We start from the raw sequence: 24,390 nt of genomic DNA, 5'->3' as shown, positions 1-24,390 counted from the left end.
TTTTTTAAGTGCGAAGACTAGGAAATTCTCAACGAGTGGCACATTTTAGTTAAAACACGATCGAAGGGTCAAGGGAGACTTTAAATCGAGACGAGTTGCGAATTACCTATTCGCAGGAGTATTTTTACAGTAGGATACGGTCCTTTAAATTTTCGACGTCGTTACGTAATGTGCTTATTACAGCACAGGGTGTCGTAATGGAGCACCAGGTATATTGTAAATACTTATAAAATCGCTCGTGATATTTACTGTTAAATACGGAATGCCATAAATCCGGTAAGAGTTAAAATTATTATATCCTTGTAACCAGATAATGTAGCGAGAAAATATAATAAAATGGACTAGATATTTCACAGCATTTACGGTATCTCTGAAAATTGAGCGAAACTCTCATCAGATGAAACAGTTTGAGGGAAATTAAATGCTGCAGTTTTTTTGTTTAACAATGATTTAATAAATACGAATGTGAATATTTTATGCGACCGCAGCAATCAATGTTGGAGTTCACTTGTGGAAAAATATGCGACTGTAAATACGTTGTTGGAAATATGTAAAAAATATATTATTTAATGTTCATTTTGGAAACGAACTAAACAAACGGCTGGTTGAGGTCACTGGGGACAAAAGAGCTAAGCTGGCAGCTTCCTCGCTCAACGAATAAGCGTTGCGCTATGCCCCAGGGGATATATATTTTTAGTTTTTTAGTTATTAGTTTTAATTTTGTTTTAATTAAATATTATTAATTTTAAAAATATATCGGTGATGGTACAAATGGTCGGTGACAATTTAGACTTGATTGATTTATTAATTTATTTTTTGTAGCTGTGTCTATAGATATAGCAAGTATTTCAACTTGCTACTGCATGTACCTAAGTACGTATTACAAACCACGTTATCGGAATGTGTTAAAATATGTGCATATCTTTGTGAATCACGCGAAAACGCAAACACGTGACCTATATTCGTCTCATTCAAACTGGAGTGAGTCAAGAATGCGTATGCGTCGTTTCATTCACAGATAGTAGCTATACCTACGTCATAGAGGCGCGTACTACTTATATGGCTGCTGCGACACTATTATATCAATAATAAATATCAATGAGTAGTTTTAAGGTCGAGGCAGCCCAGTTTGAATCAACATTTTTATCAATGTATGAAGTAAGGTATATACAAAAAAGTATAACAAACGCAGCGCGTCACGTTAAGTACTCATATTTTTGAAGAAATTAGAACGCGCCTGTTTGATGTTGAAAAATTTGCCTATTTTAAACCTGATTAGAACATTGCTTGCTAAGGTTTGCTTAAATGGCACATAATTTATTAATTGAGCAGCTAGGTGGCTCTAAAATCCCAAGCCCAACGATGGCCCAAACCAATCTCGACTACAAATTGTACCGCACTAATATATCCGTACATAACAAGTTAACATAAGCCGATTCCGTAAGCCCTGACAAGGACACTCGCCTACTGACCCATTTCCTTGTACACCGGCCGCAAATTGCCCTCTCGTGCACCGCCACTGTCCCACAACGGATTTAGGGAATAAATTGTAGTCCGATGCTTACGCGAATGCGCATTTGTCGTGAAAATGAATTCGGAAATGCATTTGCTGCTGCACCTTTCTCACTAGAGTTCATTCATGTGTACATGTTTATAATGGAAATAACAAAAAGTTAAACAGAGTTTTTTGTCCGAGTAACAACTCTCTCTTGCATATAGGGTTGCCAGATGGCTTTTTAGCATGTGTTTCCGATTCCTGACAAAGTGTAAACTTTCCCGAAAAACAGCTTCACGTTATAAAACAATAATTTCAAGCTCCGAACTGTCGTATTTATTGTCGTATTTTTTTCCCGACTTAAGTCCCAAAATCCCGGGAAATTTATATTGTTTCCCGATAATAGCGCCTTCCGATCTGGCAACCCTAAGTAGGTATAGACAATACATACCGACAACAATAAAGTTATAGTCAGTTACAGAATGGGCTCACTCATCGTGTCAAACTCGTTGTCAGTGGGAGTTAATTAGTGTCATGCGAGCGCCTTCCAATAACATTAGCTCGTTATCAAACCATTAATTTAACTAGACTAACCAAATAACTAAACGACGGCCGTGATTACGCAAAACTTGACCATGCAGATAATTGTTTTGACTGATAATGACAATAATCTTATCTTTATCGCTTCAATACGGTTTGTTAAATACCTAAAACAAACGCCTCACTGCTTTTGTATACCTACGATGGAGGAAGAAATATTTTCCGTATTTCATTTGCAATAAATTTGGTTAAAGGTTACTAAAATATCATAAACCTAAGAGTTTAAAACAATAACAAAAAACCGACAGGAATTGAAATTAATACAAAATGTAATAAAATTGTGACGTTCACGAAATGGTTCTCAACTATAACAAACGTCAATTAATAAGGCATCCTTGAGCTCTTAACAGAAAACTTCTAAACAAAAGCCAGTGTCCATCAACCGCAAATCCGACATCTATTAAAAATCCAGTTTGTAAAACCATTTCCCAAACAGAGTGCCCTTCGCAGCCGTTATGTGGGACTGTCGAGTATTTATTTAACAACTACATCGGAAAGCCCCGGTGTCAATCCCAACGTTCCTCGAGAGAACAAGTATAAGAGCGCTCTCTGATTACTAACAGTTTTTATGTATTCGGGGACCACGTTACGCCGGTTTATTCAAGAAATCCATCGGGCCTCGGTTACGCAACCAATGAGAATATACGGTTTTGCGCCGTCCGACAGCTATCGCTGTGAGCTTTCAATACCACTGTTGCAATCGGGAAATCGGAAAATATTTTTAAACCAGGAATTGGCTTTGAGCTTCTGAGAGGTGTGATTTTGTTGTTGTTGTTTATGGTTTGTTTGACCATTGAAGTTTGTGGTTTACAAAACATATGACTACATATGTTTTGCAAACATTTTCCAAACGCACGTTCATCTCCTAGTCTCGTACTTAAGATATTTTTGTATATTTATTTGTAAATAAAACTGAAATCAACTAATCAATTTTCCGAAACAGATTCCAATTAGAAATTCATAAAAAAACTTATTAGCATAACTTATAATATTTTAGTTTCCAAGAAATTATACCTTTAAAACTGCGTTAAGAGATCTAAAAACATTTTACAGCACATATGTTCCTATTTTTCCGCACTAGTGCGTAAAATAGCACTTTTCGTGCGTATGTCAAAAGTTTAAAGGGCCATATGTACTGTAAAATGTTGTACGATACACGTGCGAATGGGTAATTTGAATTTCCTCTTTTCCGCAGTTGTATCGTAAATAACTATTCTAGATAGGTACGTACCAAACCTACATTACTTACAATAAATCCAATAAAGTAGAGTTTATTACACGACTCCCGTGATAGTCAGCAGGAGTTTTTATGTCAATTGCAGGTCATTAAATGTGAATAAAAAACATAAAATTTGCCTAGCTTGCGTCACCTCACCGGATGCATTAATCATTGAGTCACATAACTCACGTACCAGGACCTCCTACTGAGCACCCTTCTTATAACGATTATGATGTCAAAACACGGCAAAGTATCGGTTTCCTTGCCGTGGGGAAATTAATGTTTTCCCTAGTAAACTCCATTTAGCCGGCGGCGGTAAACGGCTCATAATTTTTAAATTACGCTTATTAATTATGCGAGCAGACTTTCTGTAACAACTGTTTTGTAGGCTAACATTTATGTCGCGTTCTCCCTTTATTCTCGTGGCTAGAAGTTTGAAACGCTCGTTTCAATAAAAGCAATTGAATTTAATTATGAATTACAATTAGGTGTGGGAAAGTTCGTGGTGGCAATCAAAACAATAAGTGTTTTTACTACGGAATCAGATCCCAACACATATCGAATGTGGCTTTGGGAATTGTGTAAAATGGTAAATGTGTAAAATGTAAAAAACATATCATGAATGTTTGCTTTTAATTCAGCGTTTGGAAGCAGGTACGAGTTCAAGCAACCAACGTGTAACAAACAAACTTCAACGCAAGTCTTCAAGACAAAACAAAGTTGGGCTCGGTAACAGATAAAATTGTAAACCTCTTGATTCAATTAAGCGGCACAAGCAACATACAACATACTCGTAGTAACGCGAGCAACAGGTGGCTGAGTACGGACAAACTCCTCTATCTTGAGTTACATCAACTCTTGAGTTAGAGAGATACGCGGTAACTGCCTCGGAGTAGTTTACAACTACGCTATGAGTAGACTAGAGGAGATATTTCTTGGGTAAGGTACATTGGGATAACTTCGACAATGGGTTAATTCTTAAAATCACTGATATTCTAAACTAGACACACTTCATACTTTGGCAACACATGCTACTATTCTGCTAACTGATGATGCTGTAGAAAGTGATTATAGTTTAGTAGTCAAGCGATTTTCAAAACTACCCCGCTTTGGAAGTTGTCTATTTTATTTTACTCATAAATACATACATTATGTAAAAAGAAGAGATGAATAAAAGAAAGAAACATGTCGGGACACATTTTACGACATAGCGACTTCAAACATACTTTTAAGGGTAGAAAAATTGAACAAGTAGGAAAAGAGGGAAGTTACGAAAAACTTACATTGACTTGACTGAACTTATATAGAGATACATGAAAATTCATCCCGACAATGGACCATCTCTTAAATAAATAGAAGATGATCAGTTTCTCCTAGAGCCTCAGTTATTGTACGCGTGCTCTTGTAAAAAACTTGCAATAGGTATTACATAAAGGCTTGTCCGGAAGTCATAAGACTTAAGTATAAACTTGGATCTAACAAAAGAAGATTGTAGGAAGTCAGAAAATTTTGCCTTTGATAATGTTGAACTTTAAAAATTAGCTTAGTGCTCAGAATAGGAGTTTCCTTCTACAGTCGGAGGTCAAGCTCATCTAAGAATAACTCCGACGGCGTAGTTTACTAGTAATAGTTACAGTAGTTATCATGGTCACACTAAGAACAAGAACAATAAATTTATATTATTATGGTTATACTTTCTAAGTTACTACAGAATTCATATAACCTCCTGACAGGTTTCAAAATTTGGCAGTTTAAATTAAACTCTGTGAAATTGAAAAAGAGTCAAAAGTTAATTGGGGCCAGTTAAATAGCCAATGCGGGTATAGGGGCCCACTGATTAACAGTCCGCCGGACGGTATCGGCCTGTCAGTTAGAACAAAATTTTGACAGTTCCGAACAACTGACAGGCCGATACCGTCCGGCGGACTGTTAATCAGTGGGCCTCTTAAAGCCGTCAAGCAGGCGCACTCGCACATACCCATTTAACATTCGCCGTCTCGGCATCGGCATGTCACAGAAACGTCTCCGCGACATTAAAGTTCCGCTAATGTATGCAAATGGTTTTATTATTGAATTGGAATTCATCCTTGATGTGGTGGTCGGCAAGGGCGGGGTATTTATAGACGCGCGCCACGTGGTTGAAGCTAATTAGATACTTCGTGTTACTAACAGTTTCTCAATGGAAAAAATGTAGGTGTCAATTTGAACACGTAGAATAACTTTATAACGAAACCGCCACCCTCGGAAAAACTGGTTTCTAACTTTTTTATGCGAGGTCACTGGCGGCCTAAATACTAATGTTAGGTAGTTAAAAACTATTACTAATTTTACGTTATATGTACAAGGGTTGTATAATATCACCAAAATATAATAATTCTATTGACAAATATTAGTTTCCATCTCAGAAGCAATAAAGGCATAAATGTATGTAAGTAGGTACAATACGATTATTTACAAGTAAACACGAAACAAAGCTTGGTTGCGCAATGTTTTTACTGTTAATTACTGTTATAAAAGTACAATATGTATCTCAATTACAAAATGAATTAGATACGAACAAAACAAAGAACGAGCAATATAATGTTGGATAGGGATAGACAAAAATAGAAAACGATTTTATCATGTCGTTTTAATTATATACGCTTGTACTAACAGTAGTACAATAGTACAATTGATACAGATCAATAAGATGTTAATCATAATAACAACTGTAGAGGTATATAAAGCGGGCCACAGACCATCAGTTTTAACTGCCCAGTTTTAACTGTTCAGTCAAACTGTTCAGTTAAAACGTACGTGTGTAGGCAAATCTTGAACTGTGCAGTTGAACTGACGATCTAATCGAAATTTCATTAGATAAAGTTTTAACTGAACAGTTCGACTGAACAGTTAAAACTGTGCAGTTAAAACTGATGGTCTGTGGCCCGCTTAATGTATGTCCACACTAGCGCATGCGGTTTTAGCTTGCGTCTTCAATAAATCGCTTTGCATCAAGCGCGTTCCATAGCGACTCATATACTCTTATTATACGCTATGTCCTTTATGGAGTGTGTTTAAAAAAGACGTATGTCGCAGAAGAAAAAATACTAGTGCTTTAATCCGCTAAAAATGGAGCTTCTGCGCGTCTAATTCAGAAATGCCCATTTATCATAAAAAACAAACGTTCTAAACTAAAGTATGATTCAATATTTTACTTAAAAAGGAGATCGTCGATTTTGGGCCCAGAGTAAATCATCACGTATATGGTACAGACTATTACAGGAATTATATACGCATTTTATTACTGAAAAAGATATAATATTGGGTAAAAATGAATCGGGAATTAGAAATATATAATTAAAAGACATTATATTATTCATTTCCGTAAATGAATGTATTATATATTAACAAAAGCTTTGCCGTCGTCAACATCTTTATTAGCATTGACATAACGCTCAAATTCACACAAACCGTGAGGTTTTTTACATGTCAGACTTTGTCTATTTTCTTTTAAAAAGTCAAAACACTTTTACAGAATAGTGTGAGTAGTATACGCTTTTGTATATAAAAGTTTTTCTTGTCATGTTCAAGTTTTTATTGCAGTATTTCTCAAAATTCCCGTTATATTTCGTGATTCTGTTTTTATCATCATGATCTAGCAATTACTTATAACGATTAATTTCCTATATATATTACATGTATACGTTCAATTTGCGAATGGGCCCAAACGCCTAAGAAAATCGACGATCTCCTTTAAGAGCATTCCACGGGGCCCACGGGCTGTCCCGTACAAACGCATTTTATTTCCTGTGTTGCGACTTTTTTATCGGTGTTTAAAGCAGGCGATTATTTTTCTGTGCATACTTTTGACCATTTGTCATAGAAAAGGAAACTCTTATACCTACCTTTAAATCTTCAGAAACTTCGCGTTTGTACGGGACAACGGTAGACAATTTCATGGAATGCTCCTTTAGATACCTAAAGATTGTACGTAAAATGTTCAGCACTAACGCCATGAAATCGGCTTGTAAAAATAAGATATTTCTGTAAACATTTTAACGAGCGGGAAGCCACAGACACTCAAGCACGCGCCTCAAACTTGTGAACTCAGCTTTCATACTTTTCGTGGCTAAAAATAACTAAGTTGTGTAAAATGAACCAAATTTCTACAAAAACAGCTTATTTTCTTCGTCTAAACGATCACTCAAGAATTCAAGCTCTCAGTTTCAGAGGAAAAATGTTATCCAGTAATTTAAGCCTAAATTGGCCGTCGTCGCAAAAACAGGACTCTCGTCATCTGCCGATGTTCCCGCGTCCCGCCAGCGACACTTAATTAATAACAAGTCGAGATCTTCAGTCACGGCTGCTAATAGCGCAGTGAACGACTACAGTAATCTACTTTAGGAATCTACGATCAAATCTCGGACGCAATAACAACTGCTGAACTCTACAAATTCAGGATATCTATGGTCTTGGGTGTGTGGTGTGAATCGCCACTTGGTTTTTGCACCGAAAATCATCTTCTATGGTATCTTTGTTGTCTAATAAAAAGTATAGTACATATACATATGCATTAGTTTAAATAAAACCTTTGAATAGACGAGAAAATTACCATAGAAAAAGCTTTTAGTAAGTAATCGTCTGATGCGGTTACCTAAACTGCTTTATTGCAGGAGGGAAATAACGACAGCTTCCAATCTAAAACTTGACTCATTAAATTACTAGAGGTTTGTTTCTCAATGTAGTTAACGACTAGTGGCACTGTAATTAGCTCCCTTTTGCGACATTTTCCAGGAATTCTCGTCTCATTCGGACAGGAAAGTCCCTAAGTACAGTTTTCGCGACTTTTGATTGGGACCCCGGGGACAGATGTCGGAGTTTTACAATGAAATTAAGGAAATCCGTTACTATTTAATACGGTGTTAAAATACAAAACGACTTTATTATTGCTAATGGACTGAGCTGCGGCAAACGTGTTGTGCGGTTGTGTGGTTGTTAATGGGTTTATTATCAAAAAAATATAAGCGGAAATATCATTATTAGGTGTGCGATAAAACAATCGAATTGATACAAAACTTCTGCACGAAGTGACCCGTTTTCATCAAGTTCATGTAATTAAGCTAACCAGTCGGCAATGGATTTACATGAAACATGGTTAGTTGGTTACATACAGACAATGTAGGTAATCTTAGCGTGTACCGCTATACTCCACACAGTATACCGGGTGTGGTCTGTAATATGAGCAAAAAATTAAACTGTAGGCTGTACTCCTCATACTGACCAACATTTTTTCAGCAACTTTTAAAAATAACTTGTGGTTTGATTTTTAATACACTTTAAAGCTTATTCTAAGACGCAATGTAAGATAAGATAAGATAAGATAATGATTTATTTGCTTAAACATGGTACATAAGTTGACATAATTGGTATAAGTAGGCAGTATCACATGTTTAGCCAAGGGCAGCATGCAAATATTGATCTTAAAATTAAACTATTTACATTATGTACATTAACAATCAATTATTTACATTCAGTACATCCATTTTCTATTATAAATTAAATTGAATATACATTTTATTACCATTTTACATAATTACACATTAAGTATAAATATTTAATGTCCAAATTCATTAATCAAATTATAATACCTACTTACATCATTCGTCCAAAAATTCATTTATTGTATAAAAACATTTATTTATCAGCCATTTCTTTAATTTTGTCATAAATAATGTGTCTTGCAGTTTACGCAATTCTTCTGGTAACTTATTATATACAGTGATGCTCATGCCGTAACAGTTATTTTTAAATAAAGCAGTTGAGCATGATGGCATTACCAATTTACTCTCGTCTTTTTGTCTAATGTCTAATGTATCGCGAATTTTGTTATGTTTAAGGCGTGACAAGCAACGTCAATCACAATGATATGGCGTAGCGATGGCGTCCATTGATAATATTTATTTTGTATGAAAAATAGAGAGTCTAAATACTTCATAAATTTTAAAAGTTGTTGGAAAAAAGTGTCACCGTTTGAGGAGTACAATCTATGTTTTAAGTATTTGCTCGTGTTACAGGCCACACCCGGTATACTATATTAATTATTTTTTGAGGCCACGCCTCCCTCATATTTACTAAATTGCCTTGCTCACTCTCACTCGTCTACGACATAAGTTAATACTTAATACCTACTTAATCGACTAGAAAGAAAACAAACAAATAATGGCCAGCACAAATTACTTAACTAAGTAAGACGCAGAAAACAAGTTTAAGTAAGTCATAAAACCCTTTTTACCTACTCATTCTTCAACACCTTTTACGTAGAAACATATTATGTAAGCCTTTTACATTATTTTACGACTCACAAGCCAGTAAAATGTGACAAAGAGGAACTAAGGAATATATTACATCAGAAAGTGGCAGTAAAAACTGTTATGAATTCATGTTTCTGTGGAAGCTCTTTATATTCCAGTAGGAGTCGGTCAATCGATCTCGCCACGTGCTAGGGGTAAGTGGCAATAAATTTGCCCAGTTAATGTTAGACAAGAGTAACGATTCTGGCCAGCCAGGGTGACAAACTAGCGCTTGAGAGATTTACTCTCACGCTCGGAAATGGTAGTCTGCTTTATCAAAAGATTTGCTGCTGGGAAAAATAGCCATTTAGCCTGGTATTCGCATTTTTTACACATACACTGCTGATTTTTCTAACTTCTGTGTTACATGTCTTTAATTTAAAAATTTTAAATTTTAAAAATGTAATTGTAACATGTCATTGTCAAATGGTTGATACCTAAATAAATAACATTTTATTTATTTTAACTTAGTTTTTTACAACACAACTAAAGGTGACATTACAAATTGTTCTAACGCAATTACATTTATATTCCATTCAATTCCAGTCCATTAATGACTTAAAAAATTATCCTATCGCTGTATACCTAACTCGTATTTAATCTAACATGACTTGTGTCAATTATGTGCGTTTTCACTAAACCCAGATATACCTAAAAATAGATCCAAATGTTACACTTTCTTGACCTCATTATCATATAAATTCATTTCGTCCTTAATTCGACCGTAGGTACCTTTATACACAATGTGGCAGACCTATAAATATCTTCTCGTACCTAATCGCAAGATAGGTCTAACTCTGAAGGACGGAATGCTTTGTTGAATATCTAGGTGTAGATCTAAATATATCTGCCTGAAATTGGTTCTATCCATGAGATAACCTCTACAGAGACTAGAGTAATAGAGTAATATTTCCACAATAATTCATCGTCGTATATTAATGTCATGGGTTGATAGAAGATTCGGTCATGGGTAAAGTGGTATTCGCACTAATACCCTTCGGATTGATTGCCTTTAATAGTGCCCTATCGTGGATATACATATAATATAGGGATTATTATTTTCTATTCCATATCCAGCTGGGTTCGAACCCCGGCTTAATGTAAAAGGCTTGTTTGGAAATCTTTGATCCTATCTTCAAAATAGGCCTCGTAGTTATTAAGAACTAATTTTGATTCTAATTACCCGGGTAATCTTTTTATAACTTCAAATTTTCCGATAGGCCCTCATTTAACTCCCACATTGATCAAAATTGGCAAAAGAATACTTTGGATAAAAGAAAAGGCATTGTTACAGTTACACCACCTAATGTGAGAAACGCTGTAATCATTATTCTGCAATAACATAGTACAATTAAGAAATCAGAAAAGCTTAGCCTTAACTTAAAGAGTCCGCAGCACGCTCGGCCGAATTTCACCTTCCCATACAAACGGGGTTTCGTTCGCATTTTAAAACAAGAGCTCGTTCCCACTATGTCGGATGTCGTGGCGATTTTTAATCGTACGTTCCACTGGCAGAACATTTTATATGAAGCTGTTCACACTCGTCCGACAACGATTTTGTGTCGGATACGACATAAAATGTCGTGCGTTTTGCCAGCCCTCCCAGCCCGGAAAAAAATCGTGTCGTGTCTCGCTCGCGTACGAGTGAATATAGCGCTGTTCACATTTTGTCGGATGTCGGAACGATTTCGCCCGCGCCGCCCCGCGATCAATAAAAATATATCATATTTTTTGGTGGTTATAAGGACTCGTCGTCCTACTGCGAACTTTAGGTAAATTAGCACTACGTTTTTCCGAGCTCTGTTAATAAACAAATAATATAATTAGGTTATCTTACCTTAAAAATATGGACAGCCTTTCTTCAGTGCAAATGCAGTCTCTAAATACTGTATTTTTGTAGTTTATGCATCCTGATATCCGAGATAGTAGATCGTTGAATGTACTTATAGACATTCTAAAATAATTGAAAAATTTCACTTCATCACTTCTTAATTCAGCTATCAAATTCTGAAATATTCCTAAGGTAAATCTTTCCCTGAGAATTGGGTGTACCCAATATCTCCTTTTTTTAACTGCCTCTAATCGATTCTTTCGCAAATAATACAAAACCACAAACATTTCGTCGACGTTCATCTTGTACTAAGCCTCGCTACCTCGGAGTAATTAACAATGGAGCCGCCATCAACAGGCGTTCCCCTCTGTCGAAAATAGGCGGCCAATGGTCAACCATATGTATGGACTGACGTTTATCTGACATGACGTACCTATACATTTGATGTGCCCCTCCCCCGCAAAAAACGGCAGATTATTTTGTACCGAAAATTTTAGACATGGCGTCTCCGTTGTTAATTACTCCGAGCTCGCTACCCACTCGAAAAATACACGCCAGCTGCGATCGTGCACGACAGACGACTAGTGGGAACAGTACCGCCGACACCCGATTGAAATCCGGATCCGACATCCGACATAGTGAGAACAGCGGCAACGACACACGATTAAAAATCGCCACGACATCCGACATAGTGGGAACGAGCTAGTGTTGGAACTTTGCATATACAATGACAAGAGGTATATCTATGCCTGTATGTACTGAATTAGTCATACAATGACATGAGGTATATCTATACCTTACCTGTACTTAATTAGTTTATGTAGCTCCAGTAGCTCCACCTTATAAAACAAACGGAATAGAGCAAAACAAGTTGTTCATGATAACCTTAAATTCGCTGTATTTTTTATATAAACTAATTACAGGCATAGATATACCTACCTTATCCTACTGGAAGTACAAAGTTTCAGCGCAATTTAGCTAGTCGTTTTAAAATGAGAGCGTAACTTAACTACATTTGTATGGAGAACTGAGCTTGCTGCGGACTCTACTCATAATTATGTACTATCTAATCTTTGCATTTAACAATGGCCTACTGACATAATAGCAGCTCTACTAAAATGAATAATGTAGTATAAAGAGCATAATAGTATAAAGCCGAAATACACGAAACAAATGCTAAGATAATGTTCTTTCAGCATTAAATCGCAATGAAGTGAACAACGGGAAACGTGGGCACATATAAAATTCCCGCCCCACTTAATGAGAAGTTAACTCGGAAACTTACTAGAATACCCTCGACACGTTTTATTCATGGCCGTAAAGCCTTTTAACTTAAATTTGCAAGGTTCTTGAAAATTTATGAGGTGTCATTGAGCAAGTTTAGCCGTTGATCAAACTTTTGCCGTTTAGTTGTCTGATGTTTCTATTGGGATGTAATTATTAAGTTTTATTACTAAATATTATTTAATAGTATGTGTATCTAAGGGTATGTAGATATACATCATTCTACCTGTACCTATATATCTATTTTTGTATGTAAGATTTAGTAGTAGTAGTAAATTCTTTATTGTACAAAAAGACATAGGTATTAAAAATAACATAAAATTAGTAAGAAGTACAAAGGGGAACTTATCCCGTTTGAGGGATCTCTTCCAGTTAACCTACTTACTTATTTATTTAGCTTTTTATACATAAGTCTGTTTAAGTCATTTAATTCGTTTATCAAGAGTAGGTATATAAGTTAGCATTATGACTTGTGAACGCGTAAAAAATAGGATTGGAGGATTATAATAATAAACGAATATTTTAACTTGAGATATAATCATAAAAATATCCCCATTATAAACATAGTTATTATTGCAAGCCCCACTAAAAATAAAGAAACCAACAAGTAGAAAACAGTTGCAGGCAGTCTTATCGCCCAATGCAATCTCTTACGGACAAGCCCCATATCCGCTATGTAAACCGATTAGCACCTACGGTAAATCATGCGAATCGCCAAGCCGCGAAGCCACACTAGTGATCAATTGCTGTTAAACATAATCATACTGGCATCGTTGTGGGGAAGTGCATCAAACTGGTCAACTGTGCCTAACTAACTTAGCCATTGTTTTAACTGCCGGCCTAGCCAAGGCGATAAATGCTATCGCTTCGACGACGAAACGCTTTGTGTCTCTCTATTACTCTTCCATATAAGTCCGACAGTGACATTTGCGTTTCGATCGTCGTAAGCGATTGGCATGTTGGCTACACGGCCTGATTCGACTATGCGACAGCGAGATGCGATGATTTTGTTTTATATTATGTCGCGGTTACACGCTCAACTTGGTCATATTACATACTAGTATTGACCAAGCCATGTGCTATGTGTGGGGGGAAAATAAAATACAAGCGATGAAAACGCAAGGCGAGGGACAAGGATATTGATAGTGACATCGCCCACGTCACGTCAACGCAGCAGAAACGTCGCAATCCAAATGTCACCTTTAGACACTCGCTTTTCACTGCACTGTGTTTACTATACTCATGCAAGCATACTCCATACATCAGACGCCATCGCCATACCAAAACTGATGTATGGAGCGAGCACTCTTATCTTACTATATTTCTCTATGACTCAAGCAAGACCTTACATAAATGATAATTATATATTATTTCCAATATTCATAATTTAAGGCGCTAGCACACTGGAAACGAACGAAACTTAAAAACATATTTAAAAACACATGACAGTTATCTATATAAGAATCAACTATCACAGGGACTATCATTCGACCCGAGAGGTTTAATGCCCAAATTTCCTTACGTTCCAGAAGAATTTCCGCCGTCTGGTAACCCTAGTTGGGACAATGCCTTAATCGAGCGTACTAGAGGAGCACTTGAGATCGCCGAACAAGCCAGACAAGTGAGACAAGCCTCGCACGCAGCTCCCGTAAACTACCTCGAGCTCCGTAAACTACCTTAAGCTCCGTAAACTGCCGCACTAACTCTCGGAGGTGACTCTAACTGAGCATCGGCATTTACCGGAGTCTGCATTCATCTACCAATTCCATGCACCAACTCAGTGTAATATTTGGTTTAATTACGTCAAAGAGAATTTGATATAGAGGTGGATTGTCCAGAAATTTTTGTAGCCACAGTTACTGCCATCTTTTGACAACTGATTAATACTTTTAGGACGCCATTTGACTTTGATCCTTGTTCTGTCACTGATATGTGGTAAATTTGTTAAATGTCAAAAAGTGTCGCCATCTACTCGAGTATAGGACAATAAAAGTATGGTGTCATCCCATATCTAAAAGATACCTTTATTCTATACCATCCACGGTACGTTAATATGAAAAAAAAAACGCAAATTTTTGCTCAGTATTTAAATATGTCTACTTTACCTTGGTTTATACTAATTATGTCACTAACTATTTGAATTCTAATTTATTGTGAGTTGTAACATTGACTAATATCTATTAATTTGTCAATGAGATTGTGGGTGTGTGGGTGCGGTCTCAGTAGATATCGAAATACTCGACGAATTTTAGTGACTTTGATTGCGTTAAATGAAACTTTCAAATCTAGTTACACTAAAAAGCAATAACGGTAGAAATAAAAGTATGTAAATGGATTGTATTGCGTATATTACATTAACATAGTTATGTAGAATTTGAAATACATCCCGATCTGGTGTTGCGGGTGTCCATGGCCGACGGTAATCGCTTACCATCAGGCTTCGTCTGCTCGTTTGCCTCCTTAATCATAAAAAAACGTTCCGAACCCTTTACTTACAGCATTCGATATGATTTGTTTACATAATTTTATTTCAGGAGTAACTGTCAATATAGGTAATAATGGCAGATTTTTATATACATCTCCACACTAATAATTGTGTTTGCTCAGAGCAAAAAAAGGTCAACCACGGCGTTGCATGAACAAGAGATTTCCTTTAGCAGGATTGGTCCTTAGGACCCAAGGATGGATTTAAGAAGTGGAGCCACGCAGATTTTTGATGCAGGTGGGGGGTGGGGGGTGTTTTAAGCGTCTGCGACGTTTGAGGTTAATCATTTTTTAAGTTTAGGTTCTAAGTCAAGTTTAGTATCATTTTCATCTAAATCAAAGATGTAGACATAGATTTCATCGAAATCGGTTCAGCGTTTATTGATTTCCCATACAATCCTACACCTTGCCTTTCATTTTTAAGGTTTTTTTTTTGGAATAAAAACTATCCTATGTTCTTCCCCGGCACTTAAACTATCTCTATACCAAATTTTATCTAAATCGGTTCAGCGGTTATTGAATCCCCATACTAATTTCCTCCTCTCTTTTCACACCCTTAAGGGATGATTATTGAGATTAAAAGTATGCTATGTTATTTCCTGGGACTCAAACTATCTCTGTACCAAATTTTAACGCCGCCGTATATTAGCTCCAGCGCCATCCGCTATAAGTTTAGTAAGTTTTAAATAACGTAGGTACCTAACTAAATAAAATCTCATGGTATTTAGAGACAAGACAAGACACTAAACAATGAGAAGAAGAAATGAGAGCTCAACGTCAACCACATTTAAAAAATGAGCCCTCATTGTCTTTGAATTAATTTATTATACTACGTTATGCCGTAATAAAACCTGGTTTTTATTAAACAACATAATTTAAATAAGGATGGTAAAGAACAAATTTGCCAAGTTAAGCCTTTTAATGGAACACTGTAAGGAATTAGCGGAAAGATGGAAACTCCGTCAGTGGAAATGAATGCAAATGTTATGAAGCGACGTGTGAGCAAGGGGCTCATTCCAACCGCTTGCCGAGAGCGGGCGAGTTGAACGCTTAAAGTGACATTCCATTTCTAACCGCAGCTGCACTACCGGTACTGAACGCGTCGCTGTCATTGTCAATTTCCATAGTAAAATGAACAGTATTACAGCTGTCGTTGGAAATGGAATGTCACTGTTAGGCGAAACTGTATTTATTATAATTTTTAAAAAATACTACAATCGTACATCGACAAACGCTAAATGATTTGTATCGGGATGACAAATGCTATGAAAAGTCACTTGACTATTTTTATATTTTATTTAAGTTGCCCCTTACCCCAATTTCTCTTACTTTTCGCGAGATGCACGGCAGTCGGCAGAAGTCTAAGAAGTCATATCAAGCTCAAAGTTAAGGTCAATAAGTAATGTTCAAATGCCTCTTATTGTTAAAGATGGTTCCATTTTTATCGCCTGTCACTATGCCCGTCACTTTCGCACTTACTTGTTAGAACGTGACAGGCATGTTGACAAGCGATGAAAATGCGACCGTGCTACCGCCGCAGGTCACATTAAATTGGTCCACAGTCACACAAGTCCTGTACATATTGCGTGCGCGCAGAATGCTCGGCCATTCCCCGCCGGTTATTACGCACTTCCCTTGCGTTATAGGCTGATTATGCAAGTGCATTTATTTACAAGCCACGAATACCTAACATGCACATTTATTATTGATTTCAATTTTAAACCTTCACGATTGTCACGCGTTGCTTAGCCACACAGGCTTTGGCACTATAGTCCGTTTTTTTTAGCATTAGAAAGAACTTCGCAGAAGTAAGCTTGTGGTTCCAAATCCGGCACTTTTAGCGGTAATAATTTGAAGTAAATTATAATGTATTGACCATGCTACATTAGATAATTCAATAATTATTAATAATTACAGAGCCTGATAAAAACTGCACGCTTCCTTCTGTGGAGTTCTTTCTAATGCTAAAAAAAACGAACTATAACTTAACTGCACGTCTAGAAAATGTTTAATTTGGTTGTTTTGCTTTGCTTTTTGTGAATCTAGGTTCCAAAATATGATGGAAAAATTTTCCATACGCACAAATTCCACAGGATAGTGGAACACGTTCGTGAAGTTGACCGCCCCATATCGAGTGCCCGCAAATGGCATATCTACCGGGTGTGGCCTGTAGTATGAGCAAAAAATTAAACTATAGGCTGTACTTCTCATACTGACCAACATTTGTTCAGCGACTTTTAAAAATAACTTGTGGTTTGATTTTTAATACACTTTAAAGTTTATTCTAAGACGCATTGTATTGCGAATTTTGTTATTTTTAAGGCGTGACAAGCAACGTCAATCACAATGATATGGCGTGGCGATGGCGTCCATTGAAGATAATATTTATTTTGTATGAAAAATAGGGAGTCTAAATACTTCATAATTTTTAAAAGTTGTTGAACAAAAGTGTCACTGTTTGAGGAGTACAAACTATGTTTTAATTATTTGCTCGTGTTACAGGTCACACCCGGTATATCGTTAGTTCATCGTAAGTTCACGTTAGTTCAGTATATTAAATCGTTAGGATCCGACTACAACATGGTTTTTTTTTTTAAAACAAAAGTGGGGAGGTCATCTTCACGCTATGTTCCCGACTGTTTTATCTCATAATTCATTGGAATAATTTTCATAATTGATCTTAAGAAGTGTACTTAGGCTTTTGTCGCTCAATGAACAGGAAAATAAGCAGAGACAAGCGAAAAATTTGCTCATCCTCGCCTTTTCCTATCTTTAATATTCAAGCAGATTTTTACTGGGGACTTTTTCCCTTTCAGTGACTTAAATCAAGGCTTTAGCTTTAGAGGTTAGCCGGTAGTTCAATTTTGGATAAAAAGATAATAAATTATCTTCTTATGTACCGTAATGTCGTCCATCTTTTCTTAGGACATATGACATATCGTATCGATAATATACAGGCACACGTATCGAGAGTTAGGGAATACTAGATATAAGAGTATACTATGATAAGAAATATTAGATATATAATGGGACATTCTTAAAGATTCCCGATCTAAAATGGCGAAAGATTTGACTAAACAAATCGACATCGTTTTTGCACGGGCCATGTTGGACGTGTTTCTATAATTTTAACATCTGTGAGTGTTATCCATAGCGTACTGAAATCTGCAAAAACAACCTATTGGTTGGATTGGTGGCAAAAATAGGCAATTTCCTAGTAAATGACATTCTTAACTTCACAGAGGATTTTCAGTAGCTTTTTGCGACAGAAAATCTTACGTTTGTGTGTAACAAATCGGCGCAAGACATCAGGCATTCTAACTTTACACAATTGATCACGTTTTTACACTACTCGCAGAACATCTCGCTCACACCAATATGCCAGTACGACCGAGATGCGCTACGAACGATGTCAAAATGAGATAAATGTGTGATATTCGAATAGAACTGGGCTCGAATTCCTTTCGGACGTGTTATGACAACCGCGTATTGCGCGGCATACTAAGCGAATAGCAGACCACCTACGTAGCGAACTTAATGAGTTTCTACTGGTGTGTCATATTGGATAACCCGAAAAGAATATGGAGCAATTTGAGGTATAATAAGTACCTATAAGTATTCTTGATTGTGAACTAGGTATATTATTAAAAAAAAACAAGATCAAAAACTAAGCCCGACTACTGCAAATCGCGCTCTAAAAAGTATGAAACAACATAGAATTCTTATCTGAAATTATTAAACAGGAAATATTATAAATGTTATTATTTTTTTAATAAAAAATACAACGTAATATAATTTACTTTTTTTTTATATGTACTGAAAAACTATGGTACCAACCCCGAAATCGCGAAAAAAAAATTACCCTTCCATAGAAAATGGACCAGCGAAAATATGTGAAACATACAAATTTTTTTACGCGATTTCGGAGTCGGTCCCATAGTAAAAGTTGCTCAGTATAATCCCAAAACCTCCCTGGCAACGGAAATGCACTTATTTTTTGGCCACCCTGTATAATATATAGCTACTTTACAACTCAAACCAAATAATACCGATCTCCATCTTGGAGACTCCTTTCATAGAAACCTATATTTTATTTATGGCTAAACAAAATATTGTATTGAAGACGACGAATGCAACTTGTAACACTCGGTTTATATTCAAACCATAAACAATGTAACAGGGTGGGATGTTCATATGAAAGATTTATTCATACTGCTTCATTTCTTTCGCCGTTTCTACACACATAGTGAAATTCTTTATTTTTGGGATCACGTAAAATTTTTGTAGTAGTACTTGGTAGCAAACGGTACGTTAATATGTAAAAATATCACTACCTCACACAAACATTTCATTTTCGTCGAACACTGACTAATATCTATTAATTTGTCAATGAGATTGTGGGAGTGCGGTTCAAGTAGGTATCGAAATATTTCTCTGAGAAATTTTATTTCGTAGCTATGGTTTTTAATACATTCCTATTACATCAATATGAGAACGTGGGTAGTGTATGTCCATAAAACAAAGAGATTGTCTAAATTAGATTACTTATGTGTAGGTGTATGATAGTAGGTACATGTACCTATGAGTTACGTTTTTTATTTAATCGTATGGCAAGATTTAATTATTTATTACTTTCTAATACGACTCGAATCTTGCCATTACGATGAGTTAGTTTTTTAGTTTAGCTTAACTTAATGCTGTTGCAACTTAATACAATATCAGTGTCATATTACACTGTCAGCAAACTTCAAAAGCTTTTGTGATGCCGCGTGTAAGGACTTATGAACAAAGGTTTATCTACTATGTAGATAATGTTCGCACGATCGTATTACACATCTTATTGAGGGCCCGCGGCCCCGTCTTTAATAAAATATCTAAACATTTATACAATGTACGGGATAAAATAGGTTAATATTTAATTTGCTCATTTTTTTTTTTTTTTTTTTTATTATGCATGGGTTTACTCATGGCCACAGACTAGCCGAGGCGTAGACGTGGCCTACGATGGAGCGAGCTCGCCCAGAAGGTGCCTGTTCACTCTTGATTTGAAGGTCATTGATCTGCCTTACTGCCAATTTTTTTTTTCAGTTCGCTTGCCTAGGGCAGAGCTCTCCAAACCTTTTGTGAAAATGAAAGCTAGCAAAGATATCTGTCACCTGTATAATTCATAATTATGCGGATCGCTTCGCTCATTTAGGTCATTACACGACATACATAATATACAATATCACCCAGCCCATTCATAATAAAAATATATATATATATAGATCGCGCAAAAAATCAATCACATTGCCTCGTTCCATCGCTCAATTAGGTCAAAGGATTACGAAATATTTTTCAACTCGGTACCTCTACTTATGAAAAAATGTCTGAACTGTCTTCTTCGGTGCATACATGTGCATGGCATAAAGACTTAGTAGGCTATTTTTAACCGATTATGAGACGGCCTCGAAGTTGTGTTTGATATTCTCGTACAGTTTTTATATGTATGAAGCTCATAGCGCAGCGTCACTAATATTTTACTGGATTATACTGAACTAGCTGTTGCCCGCGACTTCGTCCGCGTGGACTCTTATCTTGAACATTTTACATCTTGAGTACGGCTGCTATTTAACTGATCACCAGATTTAATAAAATTTAATACCAAAAAAATGTACTTTACCACCCTAAAATAATGAATGATCACCAAAATTATAACACCATTTTAATGTGAAATGATTACCAATTTTATTACATTTTACTATCCTATTAAAGGAAATGACACCAAACTAATCATTATTAACCCAAAAATTGTAAATGATTACCAAATTTCAAACCCCATTTTAATGTCAATTGATAACCAAATTTTCACATCGTGATATCCTATTAAATAAAATGACACCAAAATAATCATTGTAAACCCAAAAATAGTAAATGACCACCAAAATTAGATCTCCATTTTAATGTAAAATTATAACCAAATTTTTAAATCTTGCTATCCTATTAAAGCAAATGACTCCAAAATAATCATTGTACATCCGAATATAGTAAATGACCACCAAAATTGTAACCACAATTGTTTCTGTAGGGGTCACAGATCAAACCTAACCTAACCCACTTTTCTAGTAGAATTTCGTTTCTGTAAGGGTCGCAGTTCAAACCTAACCTAACCCACTTTTCTAGTAGCATTTCGTTTCTGTATGGGTCGCAGTTCAAACCTAACCTAACCCACTTTTCTAGTAGCATTTCGTTTCTGTAAGGGTCACAGTTCAAACCTAACCTAACCCACTTTTCTAGTAGCATTTCGTTTCTGTAAGGGTCGCAGTTCAAACCTAACCTAACCCACTTTTCTAGTAGCATTTCTTTTCTGTAAGGGTCGCAGTTTAAACCTAACCTAACCCACTTTTCTAGTAGCAATTCATTTCTGTAAGGGTCGCAGTGCTAACCTAGCCCACTTAACTGATAGCAGTACAAACCTAACCTACTTTTCTAGTAGCATTTCAGTATGCCCCTAGAAAAGTAGGTTAGGTTAGATAGGTATGCGGTGCGGGGTACGGGGGGTAGAGCGGGAGGGGCTAATAATTTTGGCAGCATTTTACTTTATTTGGTAATTGTATAAATTTTTTGGTAATCATAGTGTTTATTTAGGTGAAAATATCGCATTAATTTGGTCTTCAAGATTTGGTGATCATTAATGATTTTTGGCAATCATTCAATATATTTGGTATTCGAATACAATTTGAAGTGCAGTCATAATTAAAACGGTGGTACTTTTGTAATTTTAGGCCTTATTTTTTTGGTGTTCAGTAATTTTTTTTGGTAAGCATGATTTTTTTATTTAGGGTACCAAAGTATTTTTTGGTGGTCATTATATTTGTAGCCCTTGAGTACCTATAATTTTCATCGATGCAAACTTTATAATACAAAACTTTTAATATAATGATAATGCCCTTTTACCAAGTTTAAAGTTCCTAGCTTGAAAGCTTGAAAAAAAATGAAAGACCCAGGCAAGAGGAAGTAGAGGAAGAGGAGGAGGAGAAGGAGGAGGAGGAGAAGGAGGAGGGAGGAGGAGGCAGAGGAAGGCCCAGGCTCACATATCTCAGCCAAATAAAAGAAAAAGTTTCTGTAGTGTCGTACGCGGGAGTTATAAGGCTGGCCCAGCAAAAAAGAGTGGCGATTACTGCACCGACAAGAGCATAGCTCTTAAATACTGATGATGATGATTGATTGATTCGTTTCATTAGATTTGCATAGTTCAATAGGTTCCCTTATATCGATATTCGATCCAAATGGACTGCATCCTAACTGATGAAAATATTGCAGTAAGCGTACACCCTTCGATTAGTTTAGTTTTCGCATAGGTACTTAGGGCCACTTGCACCATTCGGAATTATCCAACTAACTTTGAGTTAGCCGCAAACACAGGGTTAAACTAATAATTTGTGTTGCACCGTTAAAGGTTAAGGTTTAACTCTGAATTAAACTGTTCAATATTTAACTCGCCGACGGAGCAGGGTTAAGTCGCTAACTCTGGGTTATTACCGAATTATTTTGAAAACAGAATAGCGGATCATTAGCAGTTTATTGGCGCGAAGTAAAATTATTGTTTTGTGTTTGGTTTTACGACGGAACTATGATAAATGATTTATTATTATATTCCGATGACGATGAAGAGATTATCGATTATATTGCCACGGATTTATATAATAGAAGAGTTGCAGAACGAACTGATTATTTTAACTCGCAAAGAGATAAAGAATTTCACAGAAGGTTTCGACTTGAAAAACACAGTGTAGTATTTTTATTAGATAAAATCAAACACAGATTGCAATACAAACATGAAAATATCAAGTAAGTATAAGGTTATAATAAAATATATTAAGTTACACTATCTATGGGTATAAGTTTAGGTATCTATTTTCTTGGTATATGACTTGTGTCTGGACCCTATAATTATGTTATGAGTAATTTACATACAATTTTATTTTCAGTGCCGCGTTATCACCAATGAACCAACTTCTATGCACTTTAAGATTTTATGCCACTGGAAGCCAACTTTTGACGTGCGGAGATTTCATAGGGGTACACGAATCAACCGCATGTAGAACTATTCATAAAGTAACAGATGCCATAGCCCGTTTGTACCCAGAATACATAGTTATGCCTAGCACAGAAGAAGAGCTAAAACAAACCGCAATGAAATTCTATCAAATTGCTCGATTTCCACGTGCTATTGGAGCCGTAGACTGTACTCATGTACGGATGAAGTCTCCAGGTACCTATAATCTATTTAGCTAGTCCGTGATCTACCATAATACGATTGTTTACAATATTTAATATACTTGGTCAAGCAAATCTTGTCAGTAGAAAAAGGCGCGAAATTCAAATTTTCTATGGGACGATTTCTATACGCGCCTACATTTTTTAAATTTGCCGCTTTTTTCTACTGACAAAATTTGCTTGACCATCTATATGATGGAGAGTAAAGACAATGTTGATATTTTCTTTATTATTTTAGGAGGAGAGAATGCAGAGATTTATAGAAACAGAAAGGGATACTTTTCAATCAACACCCAAGCTATCTGTTCTGCTGATCTACTATTTACTGATGTTGTTGCACGTTGGCATGGGTCTGCCCATGATTCGCATATTTGGGACAATAGTAATCAACGCAGACATTTTCTTCATAGGAAATATGGAGATTACTGTCTACTTGGTGATTCAGGATACGCACAAACTGCATTTATGATGACACCTCTAGGAAATGTGACCTCTCCTATGCAATCTTTGTACAACGAGTCACAGATCAGAACTAGGAATGTTATTGAACGCACCTTTGGTATTTGGAAGAGAAGATTTCCTATTGTTAGCAGAGGTATTCAAGTCAATTTAAGCAGGATACCCGGTATAATCGTCGCTACATGCGTGTTGCATAATATTGCTCGTCTGCAAAATGACCTAGAACCACCTGTTGACCCAGATTATCCTCCTATATTGGACAATACAGCCGATGAGATTGGAGTGTTACCTTACAATAGATCAGGTCCAAATACGGCAGGACATAATGCTCGTCAAGTGCTGATTGAGCAACACTTTGGGAGATTAGGTTAATTAAGTTAAGGTTATGAATATCATAATATCATACATTTAACATTAAAACAAACTTGCG

The 24,390-nt window shown here is 36.2% G+C and overlaps 2 protein-coding genes across 2 annotated transcripts in view; one reads left to right on the top strand and one right to left on the bottom strand.

Annotated features, from left to right (window-relative positions):
* Nucleotides 1–24,390, bottom strand: part of LOC134671578 (uncharacterized) — a 296,112-nt gene that overhangs the window by 261,699 nt on the left and 10,023 nt on the right. The window lies entirely within an intron of this gene.
* On the top strand, nucleotides 22,593–24,347 carry LOC134671080 (putative nuclease HARBI1). Its single transcript, XM_063528860.1, has 2 exons — nucleotides 22,593–23,496; nucleotides 23,740–24,347. Exons 1-2 carry the CDS (start codon nucleotides 23,229–23,231, stop codon nucleotides 24,330–24,332), a joined length of 861 nt encoding a protein of 286 aa, XP_063384930.1. The 5' UTR covers nucleotides 22,593–23,228; the 3' UTR covers nucleotides 24,333–24,347.

The sequence above is a fragment of the Cydia fagiglandana genome, chromosome 15, assembly GCF_963556715.1.
Source record: "Cydia fagiglandana chromosome 15, ilCydFagi1.1, whole genome shotgun sequence".
Taxonomy (NCBI): Eukaryota; Metazoa; Arthropoda; class Insecta; order Lepidoptera; family Tortricidae; genus Cydia; species Cydia fagiglandana.
Note: the sequence above shows the minus strand (reverse complement) of the source record. Positions and strands in the feature narration are given on the sequence as shown.

What these genes read in the sequence shown, in the direction of transcription:
- LOC134671080 (XM_063528860.1), top strand. Translation starts at nt 23,229, where the DNA reads ATGAACCAACTTCTATGCACTTTAAGATTTTATGCCACTGGAAGCCAA. An exon ending in TGTACGGATGAAGTCTCCAG is followed by an intron (nt 23,497 to 23,739) that starts GTACCTATAATC and finishes TTATTATTTTAG; the next exon opens with GAGGAGAGAATGCAGAGATT.